The sequence below is a fragment of the Lemur catta genome, chromosome 6 (genome assembly GCF_020740605.2).
Source record: "Lemur catta isolate mLemCat1 chromosome 6, mLemCat1.pri, whole genome shotgun sequence".
Classification (NCBI taxonomy): Eukaryota; Metazoa; Chordata; class Mammalia; order Primates; family Lemuridae; genus Lemur; species Lemur catta.
The window spans coordinates 5,174,596-5,194,752 of record NC_059133.1 but is presented as its reverse complement, the minus strand read 5'-3'; the positions used below and the strand labels follow the sequence as shown (position 1 = coordinate 5,194,752).

General features: G+C 37.8%; 1 protein-coding gene across 2 annotated transcripts in view; it reads right to left on the bottom strand.

Annotated features, from left to right (window-relative positions):
* EFCAB6 (EF-hand calcium binding domain 6) overlaps positions 1-20,157 on the bottom strand; it is a 221,200-nt gene that overhangs the window by 124,953 nt on the left and 76,090 nt on the right. For both annotated transcript variants that reach the window (XR_006735936.1, XM_045554715.1), the window contains 3 exons: positions 18,815-18,963; positions 9,877-9,987; positions 5,088-5,196 (listed from right to left, as the gene is read on the bottom strand). Coding sequence is in view for 1 of the 2 variants with exons in the window: in XM_045554715.1 (XP_045410671.1) it covers positions 5,088-5,196; positions 9,877-9,987; positions 18,815-18,963 (369 nt within the window). In the remaining variant the exon portion in view is untranslated. The remainder of the gene's footprint in view (positions 1-5,087; positions 5,197-9,876; positions 9,988-18,814; positions 18,964-20,157) is intronic.

Sequence of the window (20,157 nt, the reverse complement as noted above, 5' to 3'; positions counted from 1 at the left end):
AAGAAAACATATTATGAGCAAAATACTGTAAGGCAAATTTCTTCCCCCAGAATAAAAAATTATCAATAAGTAAATTGAGTATCAAAATCAAGAGATACTGTTTACTGGAAAGACAGGGGAAATAAAGAAACCCTATCTCATAGACAGACATTGTGAATATTAATGTGACAAAAGGATTTATTAAGTAAGTGATAAGGCAGCATACAAATGTCAACTACTATTTTGGGGTCCAAAATCTGAAAGGATATAAGGTTATCTTGAGGGTAAATTCAGTACTTTAGGGGATATATTCATGCTTACTTTTAGGTTTGGGAGTGATAATCAATTTTTTAATGTCTAAACCGGAATCACTGACAATTGATTTTTAAAATAATTTTAAATAAATTTATACCATTGAGTAACCATCACCACTTTCTAATTCTAGAACATTTTCAGCACCCCCAAAAGAAATCTCATGCACATTTGCAGTCACTCCCCATTTCCAGCCCTAACCTAAGGCAACTACTCCATTTTCTGTCTCTATATATTTGCCTGGATAGTTTATGTAAATAGAATAATATAATAAATATATGGTTTCCCATATCTTGCTTCTTTCACTTAGGCTAGTGTTTCTGAGGTTCATCCATGTTGGGGCATGTATCAGTATTTTTTCTCTCTTTATTCCTAATTAGTATTACATTGTATGGATATGCCAGATTTTGTTCATTTTGTCACAAGTTAATGAACTCTTTGATTGTTTCCAGTTTGGAAATTATGAATAATGTTTTCTGAACATTTGCACACAAGTCTGTGTGGATATGTGTTTTTATTTCTCTTGGGCAAATACCTAGGAGTGGAACTGATGGGTCATACGACAAATTACAATTAATTTTTTAAGAAACTGCCACACTGTTTTCCACAGTGGCTGTACCATTTTACATTTCCACTAGCAGTGTGTGGGAGTTCCAGTATCTCCACATCCTTGTCAATACTTATGATTACCTGTCTTTTTGATTATAGCCATCCTAGTGGGTGAGAAGTAGTATCTCATGGTTTTGATTTGTGTTTCTCTAATGACTAATAATGTCAAGTATCTTTTAATGTGCTTGTTGGCCATTCATGTATCTTCTTTGGTGCAATGTATCTTTTGCTCATTTAAAAAACTGGGTTATCTGCCTACTGAGTTCTAAAAGTTCTTGTATATTCTAGATACAAGTCTTTTACCAAATATATGATTTGTGTATATTTTTTCCCAGTCTGTGGCTTATGTTTCTACTTTCTTAATGGCATCTTTTGAAGCACAAAAATTAATTTTGATGAAGTCCAATGTATTTATTTTATTCATTTATGGATCATGCTTTTGGTGTCACATCTAAGAAATGTTTGCCTAAAATATACATATGTTTTTCTTATAATAATTTTATTATTTTAGCTTTTACATTTAAGTCTATGTGCATATAGTATAAGGTAAGGTTCTAAATTCATTTTTTTGCATATGGATATCCAATTGTCCCAGGACCACTTTTGAAAATATTACCCTTTCCTCCACTGAATTTCTCAAAAGAGAATTGACCACAAATTTAAGGATTTATTTATGGATGCTCAATTCTGTTCTATTGATCTATATGTCTACCCTCATGTCAGTATCACATAGTCTTTTACTAAGATTCAAAATCTGGAAGTTTAAGTACTCTAACTTCATTCTTCTTTTCCAAGATTGTTTTGGCTATTTCTCAACCTTTGTATTTCCACATGAATTTTAAGATAGTTTTTTAACTGCAAAAAAAAAAAAAATCTAGCTGGGATGTTGATAGGGTTTGCACTAAATCTATAAATCAATGTGGAGAGAACTGTCATCCTAATAATATTGTTTTCTAATCTATAAATATGGAATGTCTCTTCATTTATTTATATATTCTTTAATTTCTTTTAAAAATGTTTTGTAATTTTCAGTGTATATATGTCTGGCACTTCTTTTGTTAAATCTGTTCTGAGGTATTTTATTCTTTTGATGCTATTACGAATGAAATTGCTTTCTGAAGTTCATTTTCAGATTGTTCATTGCTAGTTTATAGAAATGTAACTGATTTTTATACATTAATCTTATACCCTGCAACCTTGATGAATTCACTTATTAGTTCTAGCAGTGTGTGTGTGCACACACATTCACACAATCCTTAGAATTTTCTACACTCAAGATCATGTCTGTGAATGAAGACAGTCTTTCTCCTTCCTTTCCAATCTGGATGCCTGTCTATGGCCACACCACCCTGAAAGCGCTGATCTCGTCTTGTCGGTCCAGTCTGGATGCCTTTTACTTCTCCTTTCCTGACTGGACTGCATAGAACTCAAGCACAGTGTTGAACAGAAGTAGCAAGAGCTCACATTCCATGTCATTCCTGATCTTAGGGGAAAGGCATTCAGTCTTTCACCATTAACTATGCTGTTGGCTATGGATTTATCGTAAATGTCCTTTATGAGGTTAAGGCATTTCCCTTCTATTCCTAATTTGTTGAAAGTTCTTATCATGAACAGATGTTGGATTTTTCACGTACTTTTTTTCTGCATCTATGAGATAATCATGCAGTTTTGTCTTTAATTCTATTAATATTGCATATTACATTAATTGGGTTTTTTTGAAGTTAAACCAACTTTGCAATCCTGGGATAAATCTCATATGGCCATAGCATTGCATCCTTGCTGTATATTGCTGGAGTGGACTCACTAACATTTTGTTGAGAATTTTTGTAACTATAGTCACAAAGGATATTGGGCTGCAGTTTTCTTTTCTTGTGATCCTTTTGCCTGGCTTTGGTATCAGGGTAATATTGGCCTCAGAGATTGAGTTAGTGTTCCTTCCTCCTATACTTTCTGAAAGTTTATAAAGAATTGATAATATTTTTGTGAATAATCTTTGTAGCCTTCAATGAAGAGAATTTGTACATTTTTGTTAATATATTCCTAGGTATTTGATTTTTTAAATGTTATTAAAAATGACACTTTTAAAATTCTTCTCTAATTGTTTATTGCACTTTATAGAAATATTATTGGTCTTTGGATGATGACCTTGTATCCAATGACCTAAATTCTACTAGTTCTAATGTTTTATGAGAAGAGTCTTTTGGAGTTTCTAATAACACAATCACATCAGCTGCAAATAATAACACCAAGAATAAGAGTAAGTCAAAAGTCAGTGTGCAAATTGTTTCTGGGTGATAGGAAGTGAGCCACCTCATTTAAATATAAGTGATCACAACAGCTGGGTCCACTGGCAGAGCTGGTGGCAGCGTCTGGAGGCAGCACATACAGCAAATGGATGCATGACTTGGAGCAGATCTAAAGCAGTCTTTCTTCTAAACATCGCACATCCCCTCTGCCGCAGGAGAGAGACCTATTTCCCACGGCTGCCCTATGCAGCAGGCAACACACCCAGCCCTGCCTGCTCCTGGCTCCCTCCCCTGCATTCTTCATCCAGTCCTTTCCATGGCAAGGCACTTGGTGATGGCGGGGGGAGGGGACAGGAGGTCCCACTCTGAAACCGTGCACTACACATCTCTAAGGCACCTGGTGGTCACTACTGTTATGTGGTGCTCCAGAGTGAGAGCTCAGCAGCAGCAGGGGCTTTGGGTTACTTCTCTGTGTGTTTAGCCTAAGTGCTCAACGCAACACAAGGGCCCAGCACAGCCTAGGTACTCAATTTTTAACCTACACTATCTGCATATTGATCTCCAGTTGGGCAGTACAGCATTGACTTTTAAATGGTCTAATATTTGGAGTGGTTAGCATTATTACAGTCTTCCATTGAAGGAAACAAAGATTTCACTATTTTTAATTAAATTACTTCTTCAATATAGTAATAGAACCCCACAAAAGCCTTCATTCCTCTTTCCCTAGGTGGTTCTGTGAGCACACTCCCTGGCAGCCCTGCCCGGGGCTGGAGGGCACCCGCTCTGGAGCCAGGCGCTCCCCCACCTCCAGCTGGGGAGCCTCTGGCTCGTTACTGGCCCTGAGGTTCCCTTTCTGCAACTGTCAAATGGAGATAACAGTAATGTCTACCTCATAGAGGTGTTGAGAGGATTAAGTGTGTGTACATAACCGAATTGCTAAGATCGTGCCTGGCACATAGTAAGCATTAGGTATTATTGTTCATTCAGAGAGACCAAGTCATATAGGCCTAAATATTCATTAAAATAGGTATATCTCCCCAGGAACACAGAACCCCACATTTCTGAATCCACACTGTGCTTGGAAACCCCAAGCAATGGCATTCTAGGCTGACAGACGCGGGAGCTGGAGCCTCCAGCACAGACAGCAAACCCCAAACCTGGAGGCCATCTCCAGGCAATGTGGGCTGCTCCCCAGAGTGCTGCCCTCGTGCTCGCACACGTCTGTCCTTTGTCGGCTGTCTGTGTGAGGCTGATGCTGAGGCTAAGGAACTCCTCTGGCATATGAAGTCATTTGTACACAGTCCTATTTGAGTCTAAAGAAAAGTAATTCACCCTGCTCCTCATTATTTACTAGAGATTCAATTACTGAATGTGATTAGTAAATACAAACTTGGGAAATGTTGTTATGTATCAAAGTATCCAAATGCTGCTTTCTAAAATAAACATTCAAGTGAGACAGGAGCTAATGTTTAAAGCAAGAAAAAGCAAGTCGCAAAGTCATGAATTAGCCTCTGTAGTACAATTAAAAAAGTAAATAGGCTATTTTGGAACTAAGAAAATGCTTCTGTTATGGGCAGCAAGTTGCTTATGAACTGATAAACTCTAGGTTATGGTGGGAAAGGTTCAGCAAGTCTGGACCACTTGTTAATTACATAGTTAACAAGGACTAGTCACTCCATTCCTAACAATCTCACCACACATTGCTATCGGCATTTATCTTCCTACATTGCAATTAATTTTACATCCTCTGTTCCTCCCAACTAGACTCAACTCTTGAGGTCAGGGTTCATATCCCTGAGCACACAGAACAATATAACAGGAGCTCAAAAAGTGTTTGTTGGATGGATAAATGAACGAATATTGAGTTTTTATTGGTATCGTTCTGAGTGTTAGCATTCTTAGAAACAGTGTTTCCCCAAGAGAAGGGTTTCAAAATCTTACAGTATTGATCATCAGTAATGCTTTCTTCAATGATGTAAAGCAGTCTTCAGAATGTCTAAATAACTTTGTGATGATATCTTTCTTGCGAGATTGATTTCTAGAGTTGAAGCTACAAGAGGATTAGGAGAAAAACAGAAATAAGATTATCTCCTTGAACTTTGCTCTTTCTTAATGTAAAAAACAAGCACCCTCACAACAGCTATAATAACACTTTCTTTGGGGATGGCTCTTGTTCCTGAAAGTGTAATGTGCTTGTATGGCTTCTCCATCACTCTGCTAGCATGAGATCTAATAAGGGAGATGCCAGGGGTGCACTTGCCACTGGCATCAGGTAGCTCTGCTGCACCCCGCCCCCTTCCCTTAAACCAACTCTGGTCAGCCATCGTGCAAATCAGTGCTTTTGGTCTCCAAAAAGATTGGTAAATAGACCATGGATCTATGGTCTGAGACCTCAGCCACAGTGAGAAGCTGGGAACCATCTCCTCCTTTATGGGCAGCGGACTGTAGCACACTCATCCAGCGATGACTGAGGGCACAAATTCCAGTCTCAAAGCTGTGAGGACAGCAGTCTTCACGAGCTCTCCCTTTCCATCGCCAGTGGAAGGGCTATGACCACCTATGTTGCCTGGCCTTCTTCCTCTGTTGCCTCTTTCTTTCATCCCCACCGGTCTACCTGTGTGCTCTTGAAGGCCATGATTGTCCCCTCTGGAGATCAAAATCAACTGCAGTGTAGACTCTGCTCAGAAAGGGAGACTGCCAGAATCTCATAACAAAATACTGTTTGCTGCTTCCCTTTCTCAATGTTCAATTACACAGCCAAACATTTTCCACTAACTAATGATAGTGAATCAGTTTACCTGTGGAACCATTCTCACATTTGGGGATTTTTGTTGCTGCATCTATATGGCCATCTTAGCTTTTTTCCAGTTGTGTAAAAACAAACATATACCCCACTACTTTTCAGAAACATACTCTGGTTTACTGAGTCTGAGTTCCTCCTCAGTGACTCATTGGAACCTAGTTTTTCTAAAGACTGCTAGCACTGGCATAAACGGATACTTTTTACAGCAGTTTTTATTTACCGAGTATTACTGAAATTGGGGGCAGAGAGCTCTCTGTTATGGGGTACTCACTATAGGATGCTGAGCAGTGTCCCTGGCCTCTATCCCTAGATAACAGTAGCAGATTTGGATCATAATCCAGAAAGACACAATCTCAAATGCCATAATCCCAAATGTTGAAATCCCAAAAGATCAATATCCCTAAAGTCTAAAATCCCTAACATCTAAAACCCTAATGTCTAAAATTTCAAAAATCACCATCCTGAAAGATTAAAATCCTGAATGTTGAAATCCTAAAAGCTGAATTCTGGGGAAGGGCTTAGTGTCTTTTCACTTGTACGCATGATAGTTGTATCATATTAGGTGGAAGTATTACCTTGTCTTTATTTGGAAATTAAGTATGGTTTAAGGAGATGCGTGTGGGTGCCAAGTTGATAAGGAGTAGATCTGTGGACTTAATTTTAGGTGCCAACTTGACTGGCTTAAGGAATGCCTAGGAACCTGGTAGCACGTTATTTTGGGTGTGTCTATGAGGATGTTTCCTGAGTGCACTAGGTGGGGAAGATCTGCCCTCAGTGCTGACAGGCACCATCCAATCGGCTGGGGTCCCAGAGGGAACACAGAAGGCAAACTGGTCTCTCTCTGAGATCCGGGACAGACTTTTCTTCTGCTGTCTTGGACATCAGAAATTTGACTCCACCAAAGTGCATTATCACATCATTGACTTTGTGTGTAAGCATTGTGCATGTACATAAAAATGTTCAAACTTCCTTTTTATACCTCTGCATTTGTGAAAGAGAAAGTTTCTCAAGATCTCAGCTCTTTGGGCAATTGCAGTATGTGGTGGTAACGAACCTGAGGGAAAAATGCAAGTTCCCCACCACATAACAGAAACATCGTGCTGGCCTGGAGTGCTCAACAAAACTGTTACAAAATAGATTAAGCAGGTACCAAGATAACTACTGGGCCTGGGAAAAGTACCCAACACTTTCTTGTCTTGAAATAGTGGGTTCTAACAGGGCCTGACTGCTTTATAGCTCTTTGATTGTCCTATAGTGCCCTTTAGCTAACTGTAATGCTAAATTCCCCACGTAGGGGAAACCTGTAATATCATTAACATAACATGGGTTGCATGGCAGCATTATGATGATGGTGTAACTGAAGTAAGGGTCCAAAAAAGGGCAAAATGTTTATGAGTTGTCTTTTTAAAACCCCTCACCCTTTTTGAGGAATTAAAACCTACATTCCTGCTGGAGGCCAGTAATCAGAGGGGCAGAGAGGTGTTCTCTGTTTCACAGTATCTTAAACCACAGGGGATAGTTCAACAGAATTATCCAGGCAGATGTCACGAGATAATCTTCATCAGAGATGCTATAGTCAAACAGAAATAGCCCAAAGCTGAAAACCCCCTTTAAAAACCCTGTTTTTCTGTTTAAAAGAGGGATGGTGGTTCTTTAATATGAGAGTCTGCCATCCTCCTCATTTGCCAGCAAATTAATAAACTTCTCTTTCCTTTTCCTGAAACCACTTGGCCTCATTCGTTCAGCCTTGGGGACAAGTACTGAACTTTGGGTAACAATGGTACTGCACTGGTGTGATATGTTTCACTGTGACCAAGCAAAAGCACAATGTAAAAACTTTGCATTACTCATGGGGAAGAGAGTTAAGGCAACACCACAGGGTGGGCAGATGTGGATTTTGCAAGCAAGAAAGCTCCTGTGGAAGAAATTCCTGTGCCACCCAGAAGCAAGTGCCCTAATAAGTAACCTCTGTCAAACTCATCTAACCTGCCAATGACTTGTCGGAGTCACTCTTTGGTCTCTTGATTCCCTATCAGTTTGGCGGACAGTTTTTCTATACTGTCCTGGGATTTTCACGAAACACCATCTCAGATTTTGATGCATCTTATCAAAAGACTTAGGTTGTCCATCACAGTATTTCAGATGACCACAGTTATTAAGCTGGATGCACACAATTACTAACCGTAGTAATATGCTTATACATTTCCATTTTGACCTATTTTTAATGAATTCAATTTGTCTGCTCATAACTATCATACCCATGCACCTAACGTTAGTATACTTGAGTGTTTATACCTGCAAAAATATGTAAGGTATTATTGCCTATTTTATTGTGTAAAGTTTCCTATGAAGTGTTCTGTTGTGTATTTATATGTCTCTCAAATAAATGCACTTTTAAAAATGTAAATAAATATCTTCTGAAGAATTTTTAAATTAGTTTTTCCAGAATTATATATTCAGGATTTTGATCTTTCAGGATTGTGATTGTAGAGATTTTAGACTTTTAGGGGTTTTGATCTTTTAGGATTATGTCGTTCAGGATTGTTGTCTTTCGGGATTATGATCAGCTCCCATCAGTAGCATCCCCAACCTTAGTGTAACTACCAAAAACATCTCGTGATGTTGCCAAATGTCTCCTGGGAGGCAAGATTGCCCGCAGTTGAGAACCACAGTTTTAAAGTAAATAAAACTTTAAAATTCTGACAGCTCTAGATAAGATACTATTAGACGAGAAAATTATAAAGAAACAGAAGTAACTTCACTTAAGAGAGTAACTCGGCTGGGGATGGTGGCTCATGCCTGTAATCCTAGCACTCTGGGAGGCTGGGACGGGAGGATTGCTTCAGCTCAGGAGTTTGAGACCAGCCTGAGCAAGAGCAAGAACCTATTTCTACTAAAAATAGAAAAATTAGCTGGGCATGGTGGTGCATGCCTATAGTCCTAGCTACACGGGAGGCTGAGGCAGGAGGATCACTTGAGCCCAGGAGTTTGAGGTTGCAGTGAGCTAGGCTGACGCCACTGCACTCTACCTGGGGTGACAGAGCGAGACTCTGTCTGAAAAAGAAAAAATGAATTCACAGAGTTGCATCTCGGGAGCAGAGAGCTCTGAAGGCTCTGAATACCTGAAAGGCTGGTAACGAGAGCAGTTCATTAAATATTCATAAATCCCTGAGACAGGGATGGGAACCATGAAATGTGGTATATTTTACTTTACAATGGAGCATAATGCTTTCAATGAATGTGCCAAGATTATAAAGCCTGGTTTTTCCCTTAAGACTCATAGAGGGCAATCAGTCCGGGATGCACCTCAACATAAACAAAATACTTCTTAGAGCAAAGTCTAAATTCTAAATGTCATATTATTAGGTACTTTTTTTGCATTTTGGGGCCCCCACCACAATTTACATGATATTGTAAATATGAAGTTATAATAGATATGAGAATGAGACAGGATGACGTCCAAGGCAAATAATCCCCATGACCCATGATATGTGCACCACGCAGAGAGTGGCTGGAAACGAATGAACAATATTGTTCTTTTCCATACCACACTTAACAAGCACATGTTTATACACAATTTTGCAAGAACCTGGAGCTCAGCAGCAGCAGCTGTGTGCGTACCCAGAGCCTTGGGCTTCACCGCACACTGAGCTGGTGACTAAGTGAAGATCTTGTAGTCTTATTTTTCTCATCTAGAAATTGAAATAGTAATCACACCAACCTTACAGTTTAAGTCAATCTTAAATAAGAAAAATGTATGAAAAATAATTTATAAACTGTAAAATCACTATGTAAAAGTTGGCAATTATTCAGTGGAGACTAATTGGTCATTCAACAAATGATGAAAAAGTAACTCGGATATTCTCTAACCTTTTACATATTATGATATGTGTAACTAAAATTTGTTTTGTTTTTTTTTTTACATACCTATTTCTTTTTCTTGGGGGAACAATATTGCTAATATCCAACCCCTGAGGCTCATAAAATGATGCTAGAAATTGCTTCCAATTGATTTTTGTGGTGGTTTTAAGTCCAAGTCTGGATTTTAAAAAACAAAAATATTATTTTAAACATTTTTCTATAACACTGCATGGATTAGATGCTTAATACTGAATTGAAAATGACAGCAATGAATTTATATGAAGTTTCAAATCTAAGGTAAACAAAATCATTTAGTAAAATAGTACTATAAATTGATTTTTAAAAAGCAAGAAAAAATCAAACTGATTACACATCTCCATGTCTCTCTATTCTGTTAGTGGTAGCATACGCTGAATGAAGAAACAAATGAATTTGATTAAAATTCTAATGTCCATACAACAATTTTTTCAAATTAATTATTTGAAGAGCTCAATTATTGTGGTAGGCAGGACAACGGCCCCCACAGTGTCCACATCCTCATCCTGGGAATCTGAGAATACGTTCCCTGTACTAAGGGACTTTGCAGATGTGATTAAGGGTGGATCTTGAGATGGAGTCACCTGGGTTATCCAGGTGGGCCCAATTTAATCACATAAGCTCTTAAAATGGGAGAACTTTTCCCAGCTGCAGCCATAAAAAGCTGTGATGACAGGAGGGCCAGAGATGTGACATGGCTGGCTCTGAAGATGGAGGAAGGGGCTGTAAATAAATGAATGTAGGCAGCTTCTAGAAACTGCAAAAAGCAAGAAATGTAATTGCCCCAGACCCCTCATAAGGAACAAAGCCTTGCTGAAACCTGGATTTTAGCCCAGTGAGACCCATGTTGGGCTTCTAACCTACCAAACATTAAGAATAAATCTGTGTTAAATTACTAGGCCTGTGTACTTTGTTATAGCAGCAATAGAAAACTAGTATAGATTTAAAGTCTTAGCAAGAATAAGTAATTGGAAAATTATTCAAAAGCAAACTTCCAAAGTTAATATGGTCCCATGCCTCAGAGTCCAATAATGTCTGAGCTACAAGGTGCCAGCAGGAGCGACCCGATGTGGATACAGGTGCTGCTCAGAAAGAGCAGAGTGCGAATCCCTGCTCCTGCACTACTGACGCGGCCTCAGAGAAGCTGCTCACTACTCTGATTCTCTGTCCTTCTCATCATGAGAACAATGATCTCTTCTGAGGGTGTTACCATAAGGATTAGGGCTGATAGATCGAAAGCCTCTACTGCAGGCGGGACACCCTGACCTGCTGTGAATGTTACAGGTTAAGCAGCATCCACCCTTCCGTAACAGGATGGCAAAAAGTAGTTTTGCCTGAGGTCCTTGGATAACAGATATGAGACACCGAAGCGGGCATCAGACAGACTGCCCTGGTTTGATTGTAGCTGAGAGAGAACTGGTTAGATAAACTTAAACTCTTTACGTACACCTAGGATACTAAAAAGTCCAGAAAATAGAGGATAAGAGAGAGGATTTTTGGAGAAAATCTTTTGGTATGCCTGAGTCCCAACCCCAGCACAAAGGATAGGGAGAAGGATATCTATTCATCACCTGAAGCTTTGTGACAAGAACTGGCTCCACTTGGGGAGCTTGGCACCTGTCCCCTGCAATGGGGGGAAGCTGCGTTGGTGCCTGACTCCCACACAGGCATCTTGCGGGTGAGAGATGAGCTGGCTAGCCACCGGGGAAAAGAAGGCGGGGTTGGTTGACTGGGGGGACTGTTACGGGGGCTGTTGGTTGATTTGCTCTATCAGAGTTATCACGAAAATAATTTCACGTGGATCAGATGTGGGTCATGTGAGAAAGAGAGTATGCGCACGCGTGCACACACACCATTCTGGAGGACAATGTGTTCATTCTGGAGGAATGAACACACCTTGAAAGCGAAGTTTTTCCTTCTCTATTCCCAAATTCCCAGGGGCCGAGAAAGGAATAAGCAATCAGCTGGGTTAGAGATGTATCTGCCTTCATCAAATGTGAAATCCAAAAAAACCAACAACGGTGCTCGTGAAAGGAAAAACCTACAAACGCTTGCCAGGCCCCGAGAACACAGCTTCCAGCTCACAAGCAATGCCGGTCAAGTCAGAACTTTCATGCTGCCCTTTCTTTCTCCGCTTTCTCCGTGTATTTCAGTTCCTGGAGGAGTCAGAAACAGAGCTTACAAGATGAGGGAGGAAGAGATATGCAAAGTGGGGAAAGGGAGAAGCAGCCATCGGGCCCCCTTCCTTCCTGCCTGGCAAGAGCCCTAACTGGGGGAGGGGGCACAATTCACAATTAAATCAAGTCTATGGCTCTGACTGTACATGAGACTGGCTGTTGCATTACTAAACTGACAAACCTGAAAAATCAAGGTCAGCTCATGTTTTTGTCTAGGGGCAAAAGAACTAATCCAATTGAGCAGATTTCAAGGAGCAATGAGAAATAAACTTAAGTTGCTTTAAGATTATAGTCCATTAGTCTTGCCAGCACAACTTAGGTTACATATCCAGCCAGGCAGCCAGCTATCCACCCATTCATACATCCACATATAGTACCAAGCTACCATCTTCTTTCACTTGGATTATTGCAGTAATCTCCTATTTGGTCTCCTTGTACCTACTATTGCCTTCCTCCAATATGTTTCCATACATCTGCCAGCTTTGTCTTCTTGAAATGCAAATCTGATCAGATTGCTCTCTTGCTGAATATCTCTCCATATCTCCCCATTGCTCTTAGGATAAAAATTAAAATCCTTCTGAAACTTGCAAGCCTGCATGGTTTGGCTCTGCTCACCTCTCTAGCCTCATCCATGACATGCACGGTCCTCTGGCTCTCTTAGCTCCAGCTGTGTTGGTCTTTCAGTTCTTCAAAAGGGCTGTGCTCTTCCCTGCCCTAGGTCCCTTAGGTGTGTTGCTTCCTTTGCCAACTGACACATCCCCCAATCACTACCTACTTCCTACACTTACTGGTTAATTCTACTCCTCCATCAAGTCTTAATCACTGCTTCCTCAAGGAAGCCTTCCCTGATTTCCAAGCCAGTGCTAGTTCCTCTATTGGACTCTCATGGTATACATATCCTTTCTTTATAGCATTTATCATTATTTAGTGTTATTATTATAGCATCTAACACTTCTATAGTACTTTTATTATGATTATAATTATAGCAGCTAATATTTGATAAATGGTTATTACTTCTGCTTCTGCTGCTAGCACTGTGTGTGTGGCCATTAGAAAGAGAGACAGAGATTAGCTCATTGATTTTTTTAGGCCTACATGGCCACATTTAAAAAAGGAGATTGTGACTTGGTTTGATGAAATACTATTCACATACAAAAAATTTTTCATCTTTCTTATTAAGTCTTTGTTCCTCAAACTTTGCCCACTACTCTGATATAGCTTGTCAATATTATATCTTTTCATCTTAAATTTCAGTAACTTAAAAATTAATTTTTTTCTATAATGGAAACACATGGCCACCATTAAAAATACAATCGGCTTCAATATATTATATTTAAGAAATTGCCTTGCTCTTTGGTAAAAATATCAAATGAGATCTTCACTTAGTACCATATACTAAAATAAGTTCAAAAGAGATTAAAAAGTTAAATGTAAAAACTATGACTACTAAAAAAACTAGAAGAAAATTCAGGTATATACTTATCTGCTCCTTGAATAAGAATGAATTTTTAAGCAAAACTTGAGAGGAAATCTCAATCTTACCTATTTAATTACATCAAAATACAAAATGTCTGTATACCATAAGTACTAAACAAAATTTAAAAGCCAAACAACATATCAACAAAGTTAGCTATCACAAATATGTACAATAAATTTTTAATACTCTTAAAACATAAAGTGCTTATATAAATTAATATGACAATACTAAAACTTGACTTCTTCCAATAGGGATAGAGTAAGATCCTATTGGACCAACCCTCCTGCAAACAATCACAATAAACTCTGGGCATAATACCAAAAGCAGTTACCTGAAAGCTGAACAGCAGACAAACTCTGACGTGAAATCCATGCTAAGAGGAGTGGAATTGTAGGGAGTATTTTCAGTGCTTTTAGCCAAGGGCTAGGGAGGTACTGCAGCATGAAGGGTGGCAGGGGCACCAGTTTAAGAAAAAAAAAGAAGACTTTATGTCTTGGAAAACTAGAAAACCAATCCCAGGTAAACCATGGCCACTAGAGAGAAACAAGAAATCCTGGGAGGAAAACAGTCAGGGAAGGATTCCCAAATTCTATATCGCCACATTTCTGACTGGCTCCTGAACCTCAGATGTTTGGAACATACTCAGAACAGCTTAGCTGAACACAAAAGATCTGAACTAAGATCAGAGCAGCCACCCAAGAAACAGAGTGTGCAGTTTGAGTCCAACCAAGATAATTGCCTACTAAAATAAAAGAAGCAACATTCATCAGGAAAAAAATAACCAAATTTAGCGTCTCTACAATTAAACATTTCCAATAGCCACGATACATTCCAAAGTTATATGACATGAGAACAATAAGAAAATGGAACATGTGCTAAGGAAAAATGACAATCAACTGAGATAACCCAAATAGTGGCATTAACACACAGGATTTTAAAAGCAATGATTATAACTATCCTCAGTGAAATAAATGAAAATATGCCCACAATAAATCAAAAGATAGGAAATCTCAGCAGAGAAATGGGCATCATAAAAAGAACTAAACAAAAATTCTAGAACGTAAAAATATACTATATAAAATAAAAATTCATTCAATGGACTTAACAAAAGAATGGAGAGGATGGAGAAAAGAGTGAATGAACTTAAATATAGATCACCAGAAACCATCCAACATGAAGAATACAGAATATACACATATTTATAAAATGAACAGAGACTCAAAAATGTGCTATTAATATATAATACCAGATAGTCTGACATACATGTAATTGAAGTCACAGAAGGAGAGGAGAAAAAGAATGAGACAGAAAAACTTCAAAGGCCAGAATTTACCCAAATTTGATTAATGATCTACATTTACAGGTTTAAGATATACAACAAACACCCAGCATGACACATGTGAAAAAGGCCATGCCAAGGCATACTATAATTACAGAGTTGAAAGTCAAATTCAAAGGGTAAATCTTGAATGCAACAAAAGAAAAATGACCCATTAAGTACAAGAGGACAACAATGTAACAGATGACTTTTCACTCAAAACAATGGAAGCCAAAAGCTGTGGACAACATCATAAAGTGCCAAGAACAAGGGAAAAAGTTACTGAAAAATTTTCCATCTAAGAAAATATCCTTCAAAAATGAAGGCAAAATAAAGACATTTCTAAATAAAATGAAACTAAGGGAATCCATCATTAGCACATTTATAAATCAATAAAGGAAGTTCTTCGGGCTGAAGGGAAATGATAGCAGATGAAGACCTTGACCCGCCAGAAAGAAACCAAAACAGTGTCAGACATGGTAAATATCTGAAAAGAATACCAAAAGCTTTCTTCTTAATCTCTTTCTGCTTAAAGCAAAAGACAGTAACACTGTCTTGTGGGGTTTATAACATAGGTAGATATAATACACATAATGTCCATAGTAGTCCCCCCTTTTATCCACAGTTTTACTTTCCATGGTTTCAGTTACTCATAGTCAACCACAGTCTGAAAATATTAAATGGAAAATTCCAGAAGTAAACAATCATAAGTTTGACCCCACACTGTCCTGCTCCATTCTGTCTGGGATGTGAATCATCCCTTTGCCCAGCGTAGTGGCACTGTGTACGCTACCCGCCTTTAGTCATCTAGCAGCTGTCTTGGTTATCAGATCTACCGTCATGCTACCACAGTGCTTGTGTTCAAGTAACTCTTATTTCACTTAATAATGGCCCCAAAGCACCAGAGTAGTGATGCTGGTAATTCAGATATGCCAAACACAAGCTTTTACATAAAAAAGTGAAAGTTCTTGACTTAATAAGGAAAGAAAAAAATCATATACTGAGGTTGCTAAGATCTATGGGAAGAACAAATCTTCTATCCATCATATTGTGAAGATGGAAAAAGAAATTCATGTTAGTTTAGCTGTTGTACCTCCAACTGCAAAAGTTATGGCCACAGTGCATGATAAGCACTTAGTTAAGATGAAAAAGGTATTAAATTAGTGGGAGAAAGACATGAACAGAAATACCTGTTCCAATTGACAGCAAATAGGTTCAGTACTATCTTTAAAATATCTGCAATCCTCAAAAACTTGCAAGGTCATCAAATACAAGGGAATCCTGAGTAACTCATAATCAAGAGGAGACTAAGAACACATGACTACTAAGTGTAATGGGGTACCCTAGATGATATCCTGGAACAGAAAAAGGATGTCAGGGAAAAACTGAGGAAATACAAATAAATTTTGGACATTAGGTAATAATGATGTATCAATATTAGTTCATCATTTGTGAAAAATGTACCATACTCATGAAAGATAATAGTAGGGGAACCTGAGTGTGTAGTACACTGAAACTCTATCTTCACACTAATCTGTAAGTGTGAAACTGTTCTAAAATAAGAAGGTTATATTTAAAAAGGATAATGCAGGAATATTATGAATAGTGTTATACCAATACATTTGACAATTAAGATGAAACGGAATTTGTTGAAAAACACAAATTACCAAAATGACCCAAGAAGGAAGAGAAAACTTGAATAGTTCTATATTAACTTTTTCAAAATTGAATTTGTGATTAAAACATTCCCAAAAAGAAAACTCCAGGCCTAAATGGCTTCATCAGTGAATTCTATCAAACATTTACGGAATATAAATAATGCCTCTCAGAAAGCAGAGTTCAGGAAGGAAACATTTCCCAACACATTTTCCAAGGTCAGCATTACTCTGATCTCAAACCCAGACAAACACTGTATGAGGAAAGGCAACGTGAGAAAAACAACACTTGTGAAAAACAATGCTTAACAAAATTTAGCAGACAAAATCAAACAATACATAAAAAGGGTAATATGTTATCACTAAGTGAAATTTAATCCCAGGATACCAGGTTGGCTTAACATTTGAAAATCAATGTAATTCTCCATACTAATAGAATAGTGGAGAAAAACTACATGATCATGAGACAAGATGCAGAAAAAACATTTGACAAAACTCAACATACATGATAAAAACTTTTGGCAAACAAGGAATAAAAAGGAAATTCTTTAAACTAATAGAGGACAGCTACAAAGAACTCATGGCTAACATCATAACCGATGGTGTACGATGGAGTGCTTCCTATCTCAGATGAGGAGTAGGCAGGGACGTCTCATACGACCATTTCTGTTCTGCACTGTGCTGAAGGTTCTCGCGAGTTCTAGCCAGTAAACTGCCTAGACAATAAAACTGTCCTAGCCAGGAAAATAAGGCAAGAGAAAGAAATAAAAGACACACAAACTGGAAAAGAAGATTAAGCTTCCCTTTATTTGCAGGCAACATGACTGTATATTTAGAAAACACTGGGGAATCTATAATAAAATTTCTAGAACTAATTAATCAGTGAATTTAGTAAGGTCACAGCCTCTCCTTTCTAGGAACCCCCAAGGCATCCACCCACTACCCAGGGTTTTACAGGACAATATTTCCGTTAGCTTCCACCCTAGTTCCCCTGAGAAAAGGCTCTCTGTCTCGCCTGGATAGAAAACCAGGTAAATTAAAGAGGGTATTCCTTACCCAGATTTTGGTCTATATATACCATTTCCAACTGAAAGGAACCAGTGATCCTTGGAGAAATGGCTGATGCCAGGTCCGGGCAGGAGATGTACAAGATGAGCCTGAAGCGTTTTGTCCCAACAGAAAGCAAGAAAGCTATCCAAGACTATTAGGGTCATGTCAACAGGACTCAGGAGCCAACATGAAAAGGCTTCTACTGCCCCAGATGGAACAAACTGATCATCAATAAGAATAATAACTGTAATGAATTGAGGCACATAAAATATGTTTAAATTCATGAGTTCATAATAATTATTAAGAAAAATAATTAAGAAAAAACAGTCATTGATCACTTTTGGAGGATGCTAGAGAACTAGTAGAAAATGAAGGGAAAGAATCAAGGATATCCTGTCTTTCTTACACTAATGGTGCCTCACTGGTACCAAATAGTAGGAGGCGGCTGTTTTTATTACAGAAGTACTCCAACTAATAAAAAGAAGAAATGATAGAGTATCACCACTTTACAATCTCTAGTGAATTAATGAATCTAGGTATGATCAACAGAGGATGCTAAGATCATAAAAGAGAGACAACCTGTCAGTATATAGTTGCCACCACCTATGAAGTGTTCTTGCCAAAAAAACTGTGAACAGAGGTCTATATATCTAACTATCAATGTAGGGCAGGGAGTTGGGGGAGGGAAACAGGGAAACATGTTAAATGTCACTGCAGGTTGCAATCAGTCAACTCTAGATTGTAAGAAAGCCCACATAACAATCTAGATTACTTCTAAAATTAAGAAATGAAGCCTATAGATTTAAAAAAACTTGTGGCAGATTAACCAGTTGCAATGTACTGACTTAATTTGGATTCTGATTTAAATAAATTATAAAAGAAAACATGAGACAAGCAGTTAAATTTGAACCTTGACTGGATATTTATTAATATTATTGATAATTCTATTAGATGTGAAAAAAGTATTTTCATCTTGTTTTTAAAAAGAGTTCTTATCTTTTAGAGAGATATGGGGAAATATGATGTCTTGTATTTGTTTAAAAAATATCCAGGATTAAGGAAAATAACCAGGGAAACAGATGAAATTGACTAGCCAGGACTTGAACATTGTTGAAGCAGGATAGTAGCTATGTTAGCGGATTCATTATATTATTCTCTTTATGTTTGTATATGTTTGAAATTTTCAATAATAAAAAGTCTAAAACATTAATAAAAAATAAATGAAGCTGTTCCTTATTCTCACAGTTGACGTTTAGGGAAAAAAATGTCAAGGAAACAATGGGACTCTTACCTTTTCATTAACTGGATAAAAATTCTTCTTGGTAATTGGTATACAAAGGTGTCAAAGACAATCTTTAGGTAATTAAAAGACACATAACCACTTTTAGATGGGTCCCCTGCACTGAGAGCCTTTTCGATCTTTTCATAGGACTTCCAAAACTGCAATAAATTAAAATTAGAGTGTGGCATTCATGAAAATCAACTTCATGGAACTATTCAACCATTTTATTTTTACCAAAACTTCTTCATATTTTCTCTCCAAAAACTGATCAAAAAGGTTACCATGGCATGTACTGAACTTCAAATGTTTAATTGATGAGTTCACTACAAAACAGTATTCCCAGTCACAGCTACTGAATTGACAAGGCAGACAAGTTTCTCAGGGAAAAACAGCACATATAATAGCTCCACCTCAAATTTTAGAGCTAAAAATACTTGCTGGATCTGCCAGTTTGATGCATCTTTCTTAATAAACTTTCAACCATTCCCTACTGTGAGCCCACGCTACGATTCTCCTGATTAAGTCAGGCCAATCAAACAAAAAACTGGTAACATTTTTTAAAAATCGTAGTAGTTTTTACAGTAAGGAAAATAATTAATATAAGGATTGCATAAACATAGTATATACTGGACATTTCTTTAATCATTGCTTTTTAAATGGCAAATTACAAAGAACCTGGATGAATGAGCTTTGCTTATGGGACTTCTAAAATGCAACAATGTAGGTTAACCACTGATTTTTATATGACTTATAAAAATACTGTGAAGATTGTTTTTATTTCCAGAGGTTTTCCTGCTGTTTATTATTGAGTAATAACAATATTCTCCAATATTTTCAACCCTCTTACTTGTCTAAATTCAATTTTTCCTGCTAACTGGGATAAGAAGATAAGCAAAAGAACCACCAACTTGGTATAAAAGGTGACTTTCTTAAAAAGCTTCTAGAACATGGAACTATATGTACAAGAGTCTCGATCCACTAAAGGAGTAAGAAGCAGATTCATTAAATCTTTCTTAGCATGCACAGGAATATTGGAACTCCAAAAGGAAAATCTTTAAAAATATTATGAGACCTACATTTCTTAAAAAGGACCTAAGCTTCCTAGGAAGTTACATAAAATTAACCCAAAATGTGGCTAAATTTGCCCATTCCTCTTTCTAGGAGGTGAGTTGCATTTGACACACTGCCTGGGGGAAAACTGAAGCAAGATCCTGGTGTGGAGGAGGGTCTCAGTGTATTTATTGGACTAATGAAGCCCATTTTTAATATCTTAATGACATTTGGTCTCCAGCATTTTTTTTCAGGAGAGCGTTTCTGACATGATCAAGAGCTTTTAGAAAAAGAGCAAGGAA